The sequence below is a fragment of the Pangasianodon hypophthalmus genome, chromosome 13 (genome assembly GCF_027358585.1).
Source record: "Pangasianodon hypophthalmus isolate fPanHyp1 chromosome 13, fPanHyp1.pri, whole genome shotgun sequence".
Lineage (NCBI taxonomy): Eukaryota > Metazoa > Chordata > Actinopteri > Siluriformes > Pangasiidae > Pangasianodon > Pangasianodon hypophthalmus.
Window position 1 is genome coordinate 4,096,773 of NC_069722.1, and position 19,800 is coordinate 4,116,572.

General features: G+C 39.9%; 1 protein-coding gene across 2 annotated transcripts in view; it reads left to right on the forward strand.

Annotated features, from left to right (window-relative positions):
- The window catches only part of kcnh6a (potassium voltage-gated channel, subfamily H (eag-related), member 6a), a 50,202-nt gene that overhangs the window by 18,796 nt on the left and 11,606 nt on the right, over positions 1 to 19,800 (forward strand). For both annotated transcript variants that reach the window (XM_026916773.3, XM_026916775.3), the window contains 4 exons: positions 14,217 to 14,642; positions 15,452 to 15,869; positions 16,815 to 17,014; positions 17,714 to 17,966. In XM_026916773.3, the coding sequence (XP_026772574.3) occupies positions 14,217 to 14,642; positions 15,452 to 15,869; positions 16,815 to 17,014; positions 17,714 to 17,966 (1,297 nt within the window). The remainder of the gene's footprint in view (positions 1 to 14,216; positions 14,643 to 15,451; positions 15,870 to 16,814; positions 17,015 to 17,713; positions 17,967 to 19,800) is intronic.

Consider the following 19,800-nt stretch of genomic DNA (forward strand, 5'->3'; position numbering starts at 1 on the left):
CTGATAAATAAGTGTTTATGAATGGATGATGGGCTGAAATGCTGAATGGATGATGGAGTAAATGGTAGATTACTGAATGGATCATGGCTGATTGGTGAATGGATGATGGGTAACTGGTGGATTGGTGAAGGAATGATGTGGTAATTGATGTATTGGTGAAGGAATGATGTGGTAATTGATGTATTGGTGAAGGAATGATGTGGTAATTGATGTATTGGTGAGGGAATGATGGAGTAATTGCTGTATTGGTGAATGGATGAAGGGGTAACTGGTGGATTGGTGAATGTATAGTAGGGTAATTGGTGAATGGATGATATGGTGTATTGGTGAATGAATGAGGGAGTAATTAGTGGATTGGTGAATACATGATGGGGTTATTTGTGGATTGATTGGATAACAGGGTAATTGGTGGATTGATGAATGGATGATGGGCTATTTTTTTGGATTAGTGAATTGATGGATAACGTGTATTGCTGCATGGATGAAGGGGTAACTGGTGGATTGGTGAAAGGATGTTGGAGTAATTGATGCACTGGTGAATGGATGAAGGGGTAGTTGGTGGATTGGTGAATGGTTGATGGAGTAATTAATGGACTGGTGAATGGATGATGGAGTAATTGATGGATTATGTGAATGGACAATGAAGTAACTGGTGGTATTTGGGATTAAATGATGCGGTAATTGTTAGATAGTGTGAATTAGTGGATTGGTGAATGGATGATGGGGTAACTTGTAGATTAAAGGTTAAATGGTTGCTAACTGGTGGATCAGAATGGATGACGGATTAAATAGATGCTAATTGTTGGATCGTATGAATGAATAATGGGGTCAGAATGGTGGCAAGCTTGGCAAAGATTGATGGAAAGGTCGACAACAACATTATCCCCCAGAAACTCAAACGTCATCACTAAAAAGCCGCCAGTGCCCTATAAACAGCATTGCACAGAGATGCAGTCAGTATTGAATGTGTGTGTGTGTGTGTGTGTGTGTGTGTGTGTGTGTGTGTGTTTGTTTATGTTCACACTAACGACCTCAGACCCATCCTGCCAGGCCTGCCAGAGCTATCTGTGCATATTGGGTAGGGAATATACAGGTCAATATTTTATAGACGCTAAATTAAATTTGCTTGGGACAGTCACGGTGTTGGGGAACAAGGCCACCGTGACATATCTGTGCTTTCAGTGCTGCAATATTAGTTTATGATTTGTAGTGTTTTATGCTTTGTCTAGCTTGGGGTTATGGCTGAAAGAGTGTGAGGGAGAATGAGAGAAAGTGAAGAAGGGAGAAAGTAAAGAGAGGGTGTATTTGTGACTCTCTCAGTTGAAGGCACATGGGAGTCAGTTTGTCATCCCACCAGTGGAAAAATCAATCGATCCAGCAAACTACAGCTCATTCAGTGCTGCGTATTTAAATTCTAAACTTGGCGTGCATGTGGTATACAATGTGTCACCATTGTCACAGTGTGTGAGACGAAAACACAAGAGGTAATATTAAATATCCTGTCTGCTGCCCCTCCCACACTCATAAACTATTAACGTTCATAGTGCAAGCATGGGGCAGCATGATTCCTGCCCCAGTGGGCCTCTGATAGCACTTGATGTAGTTCCCAAGTTTAACCACTAATAGTAACTCTGTGGAGCTTAATTGGGCAATGACCATACTGCCCCACGCTTGACATTTCGAACGTGACATTTAGAAATGACCAAATCAATGGAACATCTTGTTATATCTGTCAGATAGCACCAATTTTTAAAATCGTAGGTCCCTTTAAAGTGGTATTTAGTATTTCAATGGAATTTAAAATGTATGGCATTATAAATGATTAACGTGTTGAATGGCTGATATAAATGGTTAGGTTCTGTCCCACCTGCCCCTATGGATGAGCCACCACTGATAATAGAACATAAAATCTTAAAGATCCGAGACATGTGGATTTCTAATACTGTTTAACATTAAAATTCATGCTGATAGCCTGAATATATTTCTGATTCCAGAAATGAATCCAGTCAGTTCTGTCCAAGGTCCTCCTGCTATAAATAGATCATGCGCCCTTCACTGTCCCCATTTCATCTGTGGATATAAATTATGCAGAGCACCAGGGCCACTATTTTTGCACTATTTGTTTGCAGTGAGGCTTCATTTACCGTAATGAGCCATAAACGATTAGACATGAATCATTACATGTGATAGTGCGGCGTAAGAAAAATGGGGGTTGCGAAAGAAACTCACAATCTCCTCTTACTTTTCATTCAGTTATCGTTACAAATTAATATTAGAAATATCAAAGATGGATTTTGTGTGCCTCATTTAGACAAGCCACATTTAAATGAATAGGGTACATGATATTTTAGTCCATTTCACTAACCTTACACACAGCACTAGCATAGTTAAGCAATAAAAATGGACAAATTTCAGCTTCAAACCTACCAAAAAGTCAGTTTTGTGTACCAATCTTCTAGATTTTCCAGATTAGTAAATACTAGTCAGAGTTTTCGATTTGAAATGCAGGTCATGACAGCAATCACGACGGCGGAGGGAAGTATTAAGTGCTACAGAACTCATCAGTGTGTTTAACGCCACTGTTCAAAAATATCGCTAAACATTTTACAGTTCGATTTGGAAAGCTGATGGACAGGGATGTTTTGGCTCTGACGTGCCGCCTAGTGAATGTCGTTTTTAAATCTTCAGGATGTACATAAGACACGCAGGTAAGTGTGTGAACAATGCCAATCACGTTACCTCTGCTTCTGCATGCGCACGCAAAATCATGCGTCAAGAATAAACCAGGCTTCTCTGCTTGGCGTCGGGCCGCATCACACCACCCCAGTGTTGATTATTTTCCTATAGGCATAAGACGGCTGTGCAGTTGTGTTTATTCATGCTCTTCTTATGCTGTTATCTGCTTATTACTTACTGTAGAACTGGATGTAATTTCCTTTGTTCCAAGATTCTGTTTCAGTGCACAGAGGAGGAGTGTGTGTGTGTGTGTGTGTGTGTGTCTGTGTGTGTGTGTGAGAGAGATGTATGGCCACTGATGGGCGTAACTCCTTGTTTGATAATTGAACTTCGATTTGGCATGGTGTGAAAAAATCAGCATTGATCCCTGCTGCAATTGATCCGTCTGTATTGCGTGTGTGTGTCTACGTGTAACTCAGTTATGTGTGCAGGCTGCGCGGGGTTTTCAGTGCAGGTTGGTGATGTGTATTTCATGGTTATATAAAATCAAACATAAATTGTCATCAATTAAAGGTCATTATTTATGTATGTCATTATGTGAACTGTGTGTCTTGTGTGAACTATTTGTGTATGGTGTAAATACTTACTTATTCCAACTGGAAACGAGGTTACATAGCCATTGCACTTCTCTGTTTTTGACATGAAGATACTGGGTGAGTATTAAAAAAAATAATAATAAAAAAAAAAATAAAAATAAATAAATAAATAGATAAATAAGGAGTAGAATGCTTAGGTGCAGGGCTGGACAGTATAATGATATAATATCAATAGGGTGACAAATTACGCCAAGGTACACTTTCCTGTGATATCTAAATATATAATTAAATATATAGATATATAACTAAAATATAATATAGCAGCAGATATAATTTTGTACCTAATCTTTAAAACTGTTGTTAATTTTTACAGATTTAAATTTTTATTATTTTTATTTAAATTTTGATATTTATATATTTTTAAAAAAATATTTCTGTATGAAAAATTTTAAAAAATCTTGTTTTTTAAATATAAAAAAATAAATATAAACAAATTTCTGTAGACATTAAATAAAGTATCACCAAACACTGCTGTGGGGCTTGATACCACTTACCACTTCGAAGCTGTTTATTTTCCTATAGCAGCATGTCCTAAAGTGTCTTTATTTATTTTATTGTCTTATACCGTAGTTGTTTGCTACGGTACAATTTTTTGAAAAAATTTCTCCAATGTTCCAGTTGCATTTAAATAATACAGTTATTCATTCAATTTATAAATACATACTGTATGTAAGCTACAACAGCATGTAAACAGACTGCATGAATGCACTGCTGAGTTGTTCTGGTGTCTGTGTGTGTGTGTGTGTGTGTGTGTGCTTGTGTGTGTGTGTGTGTGTGTGTGTGTGTGTGTGTGTGTGTGCATAACAGGCTTCTGTTAACAGAAGCGCAGGTGTGTGTTACATCACATCTTCCCTTGTATGAGCTTGCTGATGATACTGTGGGCGGAGTAACTTTTTCTTCTTTTGTTCTCTGTGACCTCTTCACTTTGAGTTGTGAGTCGCACGTGCACGTGTGAGTGTGTGAGTGTGTGAGTGTTTGAGAGAGAGACGGCGTGAGGCTGTGGTGCATTTGCTTGCTCTGGTTTCCCACTGCTGCTCACAGAAATGCCACCATGAACCTGACGCAAAAAGTTCAACCTGTAAGTAGAAGTTGTGCAATATTTCCACTGTAGTATTTTCCTTGATGTAAAACTTTGCAGTAATCTTCGAGACGCAGTAATCTGCTCTCTCAGTGGTGATTTGGTTGTAAAATCAGTAAGGAACCAGACCTTGACGTGGCTGACTGATGTGTATAGATCACAGGTAAAGGCTGTAGTGAAGCAGGGTTCATGCTGGTCAGAGATCTGTTAGGAAAATAGGAAATGCCTGTTTCTAGGGAACCGTTGTTGATGCAGAATACTTCATTAGAGTCCTAACATTTAAAAAAATATATAATCTCATTCATTTTTTAAAAGTTTTATTTCATTTAATTCTAGCACTGTTATCTACTTGAAAGTTTCCTTCTTAAATTTCTAGTGAAAAAATGCTAACATGGTATCCACAAATAGCTTGTGGCTGAATTCTCTAGATTTTTAAGTTAAAAATGCCGCATTTAAAACATACTCGATTTTTTTTTTAGTGACTTTAATGTTTGTGTATACTGTTGTACGTTAAAATACAATTTGCTATAGCACTTATTTTCTCAGTCTCGCTGTACAAACCTTCTCACAAGAACTTACTCAGTTCTTTTTCAGGTCAGTTTTTGTTTGCAATTTGTCCTGAGTACTTGTGCATGCGTGAAATGCCACACGTTTTGTTCACACGTTTTAATGTTTTGTGTCTTTCACACCTGTGAGTGTGCACCCATGTGTGAGGGAGACCGTAAATGTTTTATGTGCTCTGTGCGGTCAGGTGCTTGTTGGAGCCTAAACAGTCCACAGCACCAAAATATGGTGAATGCGTCAATATTTAAGCGATTTTTAAACGCAAAAATCTAAAAAAAATGGATTACATAAATTAATGAAACAATTAATAAGAATAATTTCTTAACTGAAGAGCAGAGCTACACAAGAGCTGTACTGTCTGGAAACTGACCGGTGTGTCTTTTCAGCTGAGGGACAAGCTGAAGGGACACACTGATCTCGGTGATTGGATAAAAGCGATTTTGTCTATCCTCAGAGATTCTCTGTTGTGCATCTGACTTACTAGACCAGGAGTCGCTTGATTTACAAATGGGGTTATGAGAGAAACTCACAATCTCCTCTTTTGTTTCATTCATTTATTGTTACAAATTTATATCAGAAATATCAGAGACTTTTATTGAAGATTTTGTGCGCTAAAATTTTAAAATGTTACCAAGAGTGATTTATATAAACAAATAAATATTATTTTAATTGTTTTCACTATCCTGACACACTGCACTGGTGTAGTTCAGCAATAAAAATGGACAAATTTCCCCATCCATTTATCACTGCTAAGCAAACTTAAGTACAAACACTAACTAGTTTTCCTATTACAATTTCTGTTTGAATTTTAAAAACTTGTCTCATGTCACCTTCAAACTTACCAGGAGGTCTGTTTTGTGTACCAGTCTTCTAGGTTTTTTTTAGATTAGTAAATACTTTTGAGTGTAACGTTAGAGTTTTCGATTTGAGACACATGACAGCAATCACGACGATGGCGTAAAGTTTTAAGAAAGACAGAGCTCGTCAGCGTTTAAAAATCTATAAATATTTTTCAGTTTGACTTAGAAACTTGATGGGCAGTGATGCTTTGGCTCTGACATGCCATCTGGTGAATGTCACTTTTAAATCTTCCAAATGTACAGAAGATACGCAGCGAGTGTGTGATCAATGCCAGTCGCATTACGCGCAAAATCACGTGGCAAGACTAAACCAGGCTCTGCTGCTTGGCATCGGAAAAAAAACACTTTCCACTAGTTTGGTAAGTCAGTGCACAGAATATTTCTTTGTTTTATTAGTCACCTATGCTAATAACATAGTAAACTGTTCAAATGTTGCATTAGTTCTATATTATTTAAAATAAAATGTAGGGTGGTCAAGGTTTAGTTTTGCAGAAAACCTTTGGGAAAAAGGTTTGGGAACGCGTGTACCAGAAGTTTGCGGAACACCTCTCCACCTCGAACCTTTTGATCTGAGCGAGCCGTGCTATTACACACAGCATGGCCTCTTTCCTGCCCAAATACTGTACGTTTCTCAACCAGCACAAACTCAGACATTCCTCTCAGACATTTCAGCAGGACATTTCAGTTTGGAACATGACGTGGATGTCGGGAATGCTGTGAGAAAATATAATACAAAATGACAATTCTGTTCGTTTTTCTAATTCGCCGCGGGTCATCATGCAGCACCGTTCTCTTCCTGTTGTCTGTGTGTTTTTATCACTGTGCATACAGGACAGCTCAGACCAGCCTCATCATTACGAAACAGGGTGCTGGATCATATCAGTCTGTGTTTGTGTGTGTGTGTGTGTGTGTGTGTGTGTGTGTACGTGGACACATTGACAGCTGGGTGTGTGTTAATCATCAAGCAAATAGATCTCAGTGTACAAGTGTGGTGTGTTTATATCTGTGTGTGTGTCTGTATGTGTCTGTGTGTCTTATTCTGTAATATAAACTTTCCATAATCACGATAATTGTTATATTCAATACTTATAAGGAACAAATCAGGATGTTGTTTGATCTTACAGAAAAATAATCAATGACATGAAGTTTGACAATAACAGCACGCTCTGATATATTTTATTTCTCTTACGCCACAGCGATTGTCAATGATTAGAATTATTTATTTATTAATTAATGACACATTCATGCATTTCTTGTTACACTGAATGTTGTGGAACATCCACGAAACAAGTTACTACCTATTCTTTATTTTCTCTCTCTTGAAATTGATGAGTGAAAAAAAAATGCAAACGTTTTAAGAATATTATCAGAAGGTTGCAGTTTCGTGCGCCATATGGTTCCTTTTTTTATTTACCATCCAAAATAAACGTATGGTTTTATTATAATATCGTTATATTTTTTAACACAACGCGTGTAATGTCTTTCTGCATGTGTTAGAAAAGACTTATCTTAGAAAAACTGTGATTTCCAATTAGGGCCGGACGATATAATATTGATATAGTGATAAATGATGTCACGATATGCTTTTCAGAGATGCCTTGATATCTTTTTATACATTTTTTAAATATGTTTTAATACCTTTAATTACAAACAGACTGGAAGCAGCTTCATTGGCAGATTAGCAAAGCAAGCTATCTGTACTCTAACCAGAAGCACCAACGAACTCTGCTACTTCCTTCCAAGCTTTATTTTTCTTCGTACTGTCTCTATACACATTTAACGAGAATAAGATGAAACCATAGTTATTAGTATTTGTTTCATTTTTGTGTATCAAACAGTAAATGGGAACTAATTGAAGGTAGGAACTAAAGTTGAGTGGGGAAGCAAAGAAATGTCGGACCACACATGCGAGGAATCATTCCAGACAATCGTTTGGATTTGTCACTTTACCATGTCACATCTAATTTGTGTAGAATTGAGAAACTCTCACATTCAGAGCCTAGGGCTGTGCTGCTTTACCTGGGCAGCATAAATGGGAGGCCATCTTTTTTTTTTTTTATGTCCACAGTAGCAATAGTGCGCATGTTCAATATCACAATATACTGTATTGTACACATTATCAGAACATGCTGCAAATCCAGGTGTGTGGAAACTGGAGCTAGAACGAGTCGTGGATTTGTTGAAAGATCAGAACCTTCTGCTTTATTTCTGTGTTTCTGTGCAACGTTTGCGTCTAAATTTGGATCTGACCCTATTTAAAGGCAGGTGAACGTATTCTCAGCTTTATTTTAGTGAAGTGTTAAACAGTTGTGTTGTTTTTTTACAGCACAGATGTGTTGCTCAGTGTGTGTGTGTGTGTGTGTGTGTGTGTGTGTGTGTGGGTGTGTGTGTGTGTGTGTGTGTGTGAGAGAGAGAGAGAGAGAGAGAGAGGGAGAGGTGTCACAAGTACAGAACATGTTGCTCATAGCTGCTTTTCCCGGTCAGTGTGCTCATATCGTTTGACAGTTTAAATGGTGTGGTGACATAGTGTGTCTTAGCCATGCCAAAGCCCAATGTTATTTCTGAAATACAGATAAGATCTGAGAAAAAGCCGATACCACATCTGTCAACACACAAACGCATTGTGTTACGGCTTGCAGTCTAGTGAACTTGCAGGAACATTGACCTTTAGTAAGCAAATTTGTTGGTTTTGGTAATAACGGTATCAAATACAAAAGAAAACAGCTTGTAGTTTTATACGTAGAGCAAAACAGATTAACATTCTGGGGTAAGACGTGGATCTAATAGAATAGCTAACATAATAACTAAGGAATAAAAACTCTGTGTTGTGCTGTTACAGGAAAATAATCAGTGATGCTGTGATGTGATGTGGCCTGACGTGAAGCGGAGTTACCGTTACCACCACAAAGCTGATTATTTTCCAATAACAGCATGTCCCGACGTGTTTTTCTTCCTCTTATACCACAGCGTTTTGGCAACAAAGACATTTTTTATTTACAGAAGGTACATTTTATACATTTATTGTTAAATCTATTGTTATAAAAACAAGACTGCCTCTTTTTCTTTCTCTTGAAGTTATTAAGACAGTTTTTTTATGTTAGCAAGAGACCACAAAGCTCAGCTTTATCTCTGACTGCTACAAAGCACTGATGCATTATACGGATTTTGTAGCGTCGTGGGAATTAAGAGTGCACTGGATTTTTCGCATTATGTTTTCGGCACTATATGGTGTATACTCATGTATATGAATGGAATTAAAATATCTATAATAGTGATATCACATTAAAGAGGCATTAAAAAGCTGTTCAGAGGACGCAATAGAGAATAGAGGCAGTTATAAAGAAAAGGATGGACATACATTTTATTAGAGAATATTTATCTCACATTCCGAAAGTTATATACAAACTTTAGAACTGACCTCATGTTGTGTTTTTGTACTATTAATACCTAAACACACACCAAACATGCATAATGTCTTACTTGAAATGAATTTGGCACCTTTGTCTGTACTGGTAAAGGTATGCAAGATTTTGCACTCAACCGTATATTAATTGAGTAAGAGGATTCATTGTTAACATTGTTAAGAGTAGCAAGCCTCCGATTGGACGTCTAATTATAAAATCTAAAATCTATACCAGTTGTTTAATTTGTTAGGTCTCGGCCACTAGGTGTTGGAGGCATGATATTTTCATGTTATCCATGCGTCCGTTCAAGATCCTCGTTAGTGTCAAGAACGAGTGGTTGAACGTTCGTAGGATTTATATAGAGTTAGCATTGTAACCAGCAGATGAACTGATTACATTTAGGAATTGATCCAAACAGGGTCAAGGTCACAGTATGGCTGAACGTTTGTGGACACATGCCTGTCACACCCATATGTGCTTTTTTTTTTAACATGCCATTCCAGATTTAGTTCCACATTTCTGTTATAATATCCTCCACTCTTCTGGGAAGCTTTCCACTAGATGTTGGAGCGTGGCTGTGGGGATTTGTGTTCATTCAGCTACAAGAGCATTAGTGAGATCAGGCGCTGATGTTGGTGAGGAGGTCTGGGGTGCAGTCGGTGTTCCAGTTCATCTCAAAGGTGTTCAGTGGGGTTGAGGTCAGGGCTCTGTGCAGGACACTTGAGTTCTTCCACTCCAACCTTCTCAAACCACGTCTTCATGGAGCTCACTTTGTGCACAGGCGCATTGTCATGCTGGAACAGGTTTGAGCCTCTTAGTTCCGGTGAAGGGAAATCTTAAAGCTACAGCAATCAACTTCCAGCTTCCAACTTCCAACTTTGTGGCAACGGTTTGAGGAAGAACCACATATGGGTGTGACGGTTAGGCGTACACATACTTTTGACCATATAGTGTGTATCTTAAGAGTATTGTATGCATACAAATTAGTATCAAGAAGAACTAGATTTGGTCGGTGGAGGCAACTGTGTTGATGTTATTGATGTTGTGATCTACTTGTTCCCTTTTTAAATCAGGTCTGTCGAGTTTTTTTTTTTAATACAACAATGAGGATGTTGTACTTACAGCCATTAAAATGGCAGCCATTGTCATTAGTAGCTGCTCTGCCGTTGGTGTTATGCAAAGCAGCATGCAAAACTTTTTTCATTTGCCTACAGAGAGGGTGTTTGTCTCGGTCACTTCTAATTCAACCTCAGCTTGATTTAAGTAAGACTGAGTTTCTGAGAAGAAGCCTGAAGTTTCGACACACTCTCATGTCTAATGACCTACTGACCTACTGACCTACTCACATTTCTGTCCATTTGTTTAGCCAGGTGTGTGTTCAGAGAGAGACCCAGGATCAAGTCGCATGAGCAGCTCTTCTTTTCTTGTCTGTTTCTGCCTCCAAAGTTACAGCGAAGGCCAGCAAACTCCTCATCTCCAGAGTTACACCAATCTTTATTTTATATTTTTTACCGATAATAATAACTCTAATCTAGAAAGCAAGCTAGGCTAGTTAGATAGTGAGGATACTAGCGAGGACTGGTAAGAGTGTTGTTATGATTATTGTCAGCACAGAAAGCGCTACGACTAGTTTGAAAGCACCCAAAGTCGCCCACCAGGAAGGAGTAGTGTGGAGACAGAAATTACATTATGCTGAGAAATGAAGCTCTCTGCTTAGCAAAAGAGAGAACTTCTAGATGTACTTGTATGACAAGCATTCTTACTTGAGGGTGTTTGTGCACAATGAGCTTTTTAAGTATGAGGAAAAAGCCTCCACCCACGACTGTCAGTCATCAGCTTTGCGTTTCATTCGGGGAGATCTGAACGTTTGACAGCCTGTGTAGACTTCAGAGCGCGCAGTGATGCGGTGTAGGATTTAGCCAAGTCTCTTTGTCCCACTACACCAAAGTTTTGCACACTTGTGACGTCTCCAGGTCGATTTGTGGTTTCCATGGTAACCAGTAGTTGCCATGGTCCCCTGAGACCCGCCTGATCCCTGTTTGCTAATGGAACATTAGAGCAGCGCTCTGGCCGTGTGATCAGTGAACGATTTACTGATACGTGTTTTATAGACGGGGAGATGACGAGCAACTGCTCAGGGGTTTGTCCTTGTCTCAAGCGAATGTGTAATACACTCAGCTCCAACTCACTGCTCTGTTCATCTCACAGACCACTCACAAATCCTGCTTAAAGATTCTCTCTCTCTCTGCATCATGTCTGTTCCTCTCTCTCTCTCTCTCTCTCTCTCTCTCTCACACAATGTCTCTCTTTGTCTGTCTCTATGCATCATACCTCTTTTTCTCTGTGTGTCTGTGTGTCTCTCTCTCCGTCTCTCTCTCTCTTTCTCTCTGCATCATGTCTGTTTCTCTCTCTCTCTCTCTCTCTCTCTCTCACACACACACAATGTCTCTCTTTCTCTGTCTATATGCATCATACCTCTTTTTCTCTGTGTGTCTGTGTGTCTCTCTCTCCGTCTCTCTCTCTCTTTCTCTCTGCATCATGTCTGTTTCTCTCTCTCTGTCTCTCTCACACACATAATGTGTCTCTCTTTCTCTGTCTCTATGCATCATACCTCTTTTTCTCTGTGTGTGTCTATGTGTCTCTCTCTCTGTCTCCCTCTCTCTCTTTCTCTCTCTGCATCATGTCTGTTTCTCTCTCTCTCTCTCTCACTCTGCCTCTCTTTCTCACTCTCATTCTAGGCATCATACTTCTTTTTCTCTCTGTGTGTCTGTCTCTCTTTCTCTCTCTCTGTCTCCCTGCATCATGTCTGTTTTTCTCTCTCTGTGTCTCTCTCTCTCATTCTGTCTCTCTCTCTCTCTGCATCATGTCTGTTTTTCTCACTGTGTGTGTCTCTCTCTCACTCTGTCTCTCTTTCTCTCTCTCTGTATGCATGATGCCTCAATTTCTCTCTTTCATTGTGTTTTTCTCTCTTTCTGGCAGTATTTCTATCTGCCTGTCTCTCTTTCTCTGTCCCCCTATCTCGCTCTCTCTTGCTCTGTTTTTCTCTCTTTGTTTTTCTCTCTTTGTTTTTCTGTATCTAGCTTTCTGTTTCTCTGTTTTTCTCTCTCTGTCTGCCTGTCTCTCTTTCTCTATGTCTTTCCCATTCTCTTTGTTTCTCTTTCTCTCTCATTTTCTGTCTCTCTGTAGTTCTCTCTTTGTCTCTCTCTCTTTTCAGTTATTCTCTCTCTCTCTCTCTCTCTCTCTCTCTCTCTCTCTTTCTATGCATCATATCTCTTTTCTCTTCTAGTCTCTTTTCAGATCAGATAAATCAAAGGTGAATATGTACACTCGCTAGCCATTTATCAGTTCCACCCTCTGTATATTACTTTGTACATACTGTGTATAATAATGTGTGTCCGTAGCCCATCTGTTGCTATGCACAGTGTCTCAGTCCCTCTGCACTGTTTCCTTGGAAAGGCAGCTCCATGGGACCACAGCCGAGCAGACATTATTTGGGTGGTGTTTTCATTCTCAGCACAGCAGTGACACTGACAGGGTAGTGGAATGTTAGTGGGTGTTTTGGTGTTATTTCAGACGCAGCAGCTTTGCTAGGGATTTTTAAACATCTCTTAACTGCTACATGCCTTGCCATATGATTTCAATATGCTCTGTAATTGTAGAAAATATGGTGTGCAACCACACATACTGTATATATATATATATATATATATATATATATATATATATATATATATATATGTTTAGTGTCATTGTCATGTTGAAAGGTGAACCGTTGCCCCAGTCTGAGTTTGCGAGCACTTTGGAGGCATTTTTCTTCATGGATGTTCCTGTATTTGTCTGCATTCATCCGTCCCTCAATTGTTACCAGTCTCCCAGTCCCTGTCTCTGAGAAGCACCCCAACAGCACACAGGATGATGCTGCCACCAAAATGTTTCACCATAGGGATGGTGTAAGCCAGGTGATGTGTAGTGCCTGTTTTTCGCCAGATGTAGTGCTTGTTGTTCTGCCCAAATGGTTCAATTTTTGTCTCAACAGAAAGGGAATCTTTTCCACATGTTACCAGAGTTCTTTATGCTGTCATATGCCTTTTACACACAAGTGGCCTCCATCTTGCCACTCTGCCATGAAGGCCTGATTTATGGAGTGCTACAGAGATGGTTGTCCGTCCATCAGGTTCTCCCATCTCTGCACAGGACTTTTGGAGCTCTTTTAGAGTAACTGTTGGTTTCTTTCTTACCTCCCTGACCAAGGCCCTTCTTTCCCAGGTTCCGAATTTTCTGGACGGCCAGCAAGGTTGTGCAAAGCTTCTTCCATTTCAAAATTATTCAGGCCACTTTGGTCCTGGGAACACTCAAAGCCTTAGAAATTGTTTTATATCGTGGCCCTGATCTATGCCTTGCCACAATTTCATTGCAGAGATCCACAGACAGTTCCTCGGACATCATGGCTTGGTTTTTGACTCCAATTGAGTTCTAGACGCATCTCAAAGATAATTATACCAAACAGGATGTACCTGACCACACTTTGGAGTGCCACAGCAAAGGGTCTGAATACGTTTGTGGATAAGAGATTTCATTTTTTGATTTTTAATTAATTTTTGAAAATTTCTAAAAACAAGTTTTCACGTTATCACATTTAAGTGTAGATTGATGGGTAAAAATGGTAATTATATCCATATCAAACTCAGATCCACACAATAAAGTGTGCTTTACTAAGACTAAACTGGAGCTCAGAATCTCCCTTTACTTGCTAACTAAAGTAGCTTTGTATTTCCTGAGCAAACTAAAGAAACATCAGACACCAAACATCATGGCTTTATGACTACATTAGTTTTAATTGGAAAGTGAGTACAGTTCATTTTTGCCTGGACTATTCCTTTAAAAAAGTGTTTGTAAATAATAAGTATAAAATAAGTGAATTGTAAATAAAAGTAATTCTTTGTAATGTCCTCTGCTATATATGTGGTGTGTGTTTCAGGTGCTGTCTCTGGGAGCCGATGTGCTGCCCGAGTACAAGCTGCAGGCGCCGCGCATCCACAAGTGGACGATCCTGCACTACAGCCCGTTCAAGGCCGTATGGGACTGGCTGATCCTGCTGCTCGTGCTCTACACAGCCGTGTTCACGCCGTACAGCGCCGCCTTCTTGCTCAGCGAGCACCAGGACGAAGGCCGAGCCGACTGCGGCTACACCTGCAACCCGCTCAACGTGGTGGACCTGGTGGTGGACGTCATGTTCATCATCGACATCATCATCAACTTCAGGACGACCTACGTGAACCGCAATGACGAGGTGGTCAGCCACCCGGGCCGTATCGCGCAGCACTACTTCAAGGGCTGGTTCCTGATCGACATTGTAGCAGCTATCCCCTTCGACCTGCTCATCTTCAGATCGGGCCCAGACGAGGTGAGAGGAAAGGGATGAGAAGGAGATAGAGAATGAGGAAGAACAAGATTTGGTGAAAGGATTGGTGGAAGAGTGCTTAAAAACAGTAGGGAAGGGGAAACAATAGGGAAGATAAACTAAAATGGAAATCAGTTCGTCTCTTCTGATTTTACTTCCGTTACTATCAGAAGCAGTGGGCCACATTTATCAGTCTTTTCATAAAGTTGTGTGTAAATGTTTTCGTAGTACAAACTAAACTAAAACTTCCTGCCAGATTTACAAATTTTTTAGTAATGCTGATTTTCTTTGTACTTGTGTACGTACCAATCAGCCAGAAATTTCCAAGTTAATTTACCTTTAGCCACGCCCACAAAACACCCATAAAAGGCAAACCTCGCAGAGTGCCAATACTTTTGTCCTAATTGATTAGCTAGTCTTGGTTACGGCATTCTTTTGGAGTGGTTTTTTTTTGGCCATTAATTTAAAAGAACTGTTTCACAAAATTTTCCGCTAAATTGTTGTGTGTAATTGAAATAAATAAATAAATAAACGGTTAATGAGTCTTTGTATACGTAAATTTACACAAACTCAGGAACTGTTACAGGATACAAGCGCTTTTCCGAACTAACTGGACTTTCAGGGATAACACATTTGTGTGTAAATGCTCCTGCTAATGATTTACGGATAAATTTGTTCGTATGCAGTTTGAGCAATGAGGCCCATTATTTCTAGATTAGATGTAATTGTAGTTTTGGATTTTTTCTTTATATTCTATTGGTAGTTTTATTTTTCGTTGTTTTAATTACCTTTGCCTGGAACTCCTCCCCCAGCCCCAAACCACCACTCTGATTGGCCTGCTGAAGACAGCACGGCTGCTGCGTTTGGTACGCGTGGCGCGGAAGCTGGACCGTTACTCGGAATACGGCGCGGCCGTCCTCTTCCTGCTCATGTGCACCTTCGCACTCATTGCCCACTGGCTGGCCTGCATCTGGTACGCCATCGGCAACGTGGAGCGCACGGGCTCTGCTCGTGGTGGTACCTTGAGGATTGGCTGGCTCGACAACCTTGCCGAGCAGATCGGCAAACACTATAACGACAGTGACGCCTTATCCGGACCCAGCATCAAGGACAAGTACGTCACCGCTCTGTATTTCACCTTCAGCAGCCTGACCAGCGTCGGCTTCGGCAACGTCTCACCAAACACCAACCCTGAGAAGATCTTCTCCATCTGCGTCATGCTCATCGGCTGTGAGTATTCCCAGTTCATGCCACCTTTTTCTCTAATACGCCTTATAAAGGGAAATTAACTCTGCCTGTGAGAGCTGTATTCACACACACACACACACACACACACCACGAACAGTTCCAGAGTGGCTTTAGAATTTCATGTAATTTCATGTCATAAATTATAGTGTCAGCAATGTACTTGACTCATGACAAGAACTGTAACATGTGAACACACAACTGTTACACAAGCATTATTTTTCCCACAGAGACTTTCCACCATTGTTATGGCTGTTCTCGTGCATGTGTGTGTCAAACTGCATACTACATTAAAATGATATACTAATATTAAAGAGTCAGGAGATTAGTATGCTGTTTTTTTAGTTTGTTGTGGGAAAATAATCAGCAGTTGAGTGGTGTGATGAATCAGAGTTACTTTCACCACCCAGAAGTTGATTATTTTCCTATAGCAGCATTTCCTGAAGTGTTTTATTCCTCATATACACCAGGAATGTGCCAACTATTCGATTTTTTTATTTATTAATGAATGACATACTTTTTTATCCATTCGTAGTTACATTTAACGTTGTGGAATAGCCATGAAACGCCATCCTCTCATGCCACCAGCTTTTCAGTTTTCTCTCTCTTGAAGTTAATAAGACAAAAAAAAGCAGCTGGTCATGTTACTGAGAAACCGCAAAGCTCCTTCCAGAAAGGTTGAATGTGTCTCCTCACAGAAAACTTCACCATATCAACGATCACGTTTTCATTTGTTAAATAAGGTTTTTTATTCATGTATTATTTGTTTTACCTCATGTGGAGCGTATGATTCCTCTCTTTAACCCTACGAGTGTGTTTGTCCAAAGATACATGGTAAGTCACTATTATTATCTGTGGTATTTAGCAGAGCTCTCTCTCTCTCTCTCTATCTCTCTATGTCTCTCTCTCTCTCTCACACACACACCACAGCTCTGATGTATGCCAGCATCTTCGGCAACGTGTCAGCTATAATCCAGCGTCTGTACTCGGGCACAGCTCGCTACCACACACAGATGCTGAGGGTGAAGGAGTTCATCCGCTTCCACCAGATTCCTGGAGGCCTGAGGCAGAGGCTGGAGGAGTACTTCCAACACGCCTGGTCCTACACCAACGGCATTGACATGAACGCGGTGAGGAGATCGCTCCATCACACACACACACACACACACACACACACACACCTGTCTCTTACTGTTTATCTGATTATACAGCTCTTTATTCAAAATACATTATTCTTTCTCTCTGTCTCTTTAAATCTCTCCCTGTCTTGTCTGTCCCTCACTTCCATCACTTCCTGTTTCTCTGCTTTTCTTTTCATGATCTCTTTATCCCTCTGCCTCTCTTTTTACTTTTTGTTGTCTTTTTTGTCTTTTTCATGTCTCTTTGTTCTCCTTGTTCTTGCTGTCTGTCTCTGACATTCTCTTTTCTTTTCTCACTGTTTTCCTTTCTACTGTTCATCTGTATATTCATCCCTCTTTTGTGTCTGTCTGTACTCTTTTGTTGCTGCTGTCTTTCTCTTCATTCTTTTTTACATGTGCCATCTCTCTGCTTTCCTTTGCTTTTTCCTTCTTTTGGTTTTTTTCTGTCTTTCACTCCCATTTATCACCATGCTGTATTGTCTTTCCATTCTTCTGTCTTTCTGTTTTCCTTCTTCTTAACTCTTCTTTATCTCTCTCGGTGGTCTTCTTTTTCCTGTCTGACTGTATCTGTGTCTTTGTTTTTTTTCTTCTTACTGTCTGTCTGTCTGTCTGTCTGTCTCTGTCTGTCTCTGCATCCCCATCACTCTCTCTTCCTTTTTCCTGTCTCTCCATCCTTATCTGTGTGTCCAGGTGCTGAAGGGTTTCCCTGAGTGTCTGCAGGCTGACATCTGTCTGCATCTGAACCGCACTCTGCTGCAGAACTGTAAGGCGTTCCGCGGGGCGAGTAAGGGCTGTTTACGAGCTCTGGCCATGCGCTTTAAAACCACACACGCTCCACCGGGAGACACACTGGTGCACAGTGGAGACGTGCTCACTGCTCTCTACTTCATCTCCCGCGGCTCCATCGAGATCCTTCGAGACGATGTGGTCGTGGCCATCTTGGGTACTAGAGCCTCTATTGCTTTGCCATTATTTTTTTGTCATAAAATCTGTTGTCTTTTTTTTATCTCCTTTCTCCATCATTCTTACTATATATACATTTACCTATCCTCATTTTAAATCAGTTCATACTTTATATCACCATCCAAAATTTAAAGAGAACTCGGATCACAATTTATTTTCATTTTTTTCATTTATTTTCTTTTGCTTTGCATTTCCGTGCCATTTCTTTCCTTCTTATTCAGCCAGTCCTCTTTTCTTTTTACTTAAAAACCTTTTTTTTCTTTCCACTTGTTTTTTACCTTCTTTCTCCTCATTTATCATTTCTCCTTTTCATTTCTTTAATGTTAGTTTATTTAATTTTCTTAAATTTAATTTTTTTCTTACTTTTTTTATTCTTTCCTTTCTTATTTATTCATCTAAACCACTTTCACTTTTTTCTTTTACTTTTGTCTTTAACTTTCCCATTATTTATCAAAATAATTTCCTTTATAATTTGATATCCTTTTTTTAAATCATTATAATAATTATATAAAAATATAAGAATTATTAATTATGATAATTTCTTTTCTTTCCTTTCATTTCTTTTCTTTCTTTTTCTGTATGTTTCATGTTGTCTGTTTTGTTTTTTTTTTTACTCCATCATCACTTGCATATAGTCAAGTCAAGTGGCTTTATTGTCATTTCACCCAGATACAGCTAGTACAGTACAGAGTGAAACAAAACAGCGCTCCTCCAGGACCAGGGTGCTACACAAAACAACACAGAACTACAAGAGACTACACATTACTACATAAAGTGCCCGTGCAAACATGTGCAAACAGTACAAAACAGTGTCAGATAGAACAGTAGTGCAAAAGAATAACAGTATAATGTATTACTGTGAATGTAAACATAACATACTATGACATAGTATTCAGCAGATAGGCTTATACCATATATGGACATAGCAGTTTTTGGGGTAGCAGCCAGGTAGAGAGTATAGTAATGACAAGACTTATATACATATTATTATTTTTATATTATTTTATAAATACAAAAAAATGTAGGTAGTAAATACAGAAATGTGCAAAAATTGCAAAGGGAGTAGGATGGTGTTCAGTTGAGTATGAGTGTGTGTGTGTGTGTGTGTGTATGTGTATGTGTGTTGTCAGTCCAGACTCTGAGTATTGAGGAGTCTGATGGCTTGGGAGAAGAAACTGTTGCACGGTCTGGCCGTGAGGCCCGAATGCTTCCGTACCTTTTGCCAGACGGCAGGAGGATGAAGAGTTTGTGTGAGTGGTGTGTGGGGTCATCCACAATGCTGGTGATGTCTGTTGTGGAGGGAAGAGAGACCCCGATGATCTTCTCAGCTGTCCTCACTATCCGCTGCGATCTGAGACTGTGCAACTCCCAAACCAGGCAGTGATGCAGCCGCTCAGGATGCTCTCGCTAGTCCCTTTGTAGAATATGGTGAGGATGGGGGTGGGAAATTGGCTTTCCTCAGCCTTCGCAGGATATAGAGACACTGCTGGGCTTTCATGGTTCATGGAGCTGGTGTTGAGGGACCAGGTGAAGTTCTCTGCCAGGTGAACACCAAGGAATCTGGTGCGCTTGACGATCTCCACAGAGGAGCTGTTGATGTTCAGCGGAGAGTGGTCGCTCTATGCTCTCCTGAAGTCAACATCCATGTCTTTAGTTTTGTGCACAGTCAGAGACAGGTTGTTGGCTCTGCACCAGTCCGTTAGCCACCACGGTCGTGTCATTGGCGAACTTGATGATGTGGTTCAAGCTGTGCATTTCTACACAGTTGTGAGTCAGCAGAGTGAACAGCAGTGGACTGAGCACACGGCCTTGTG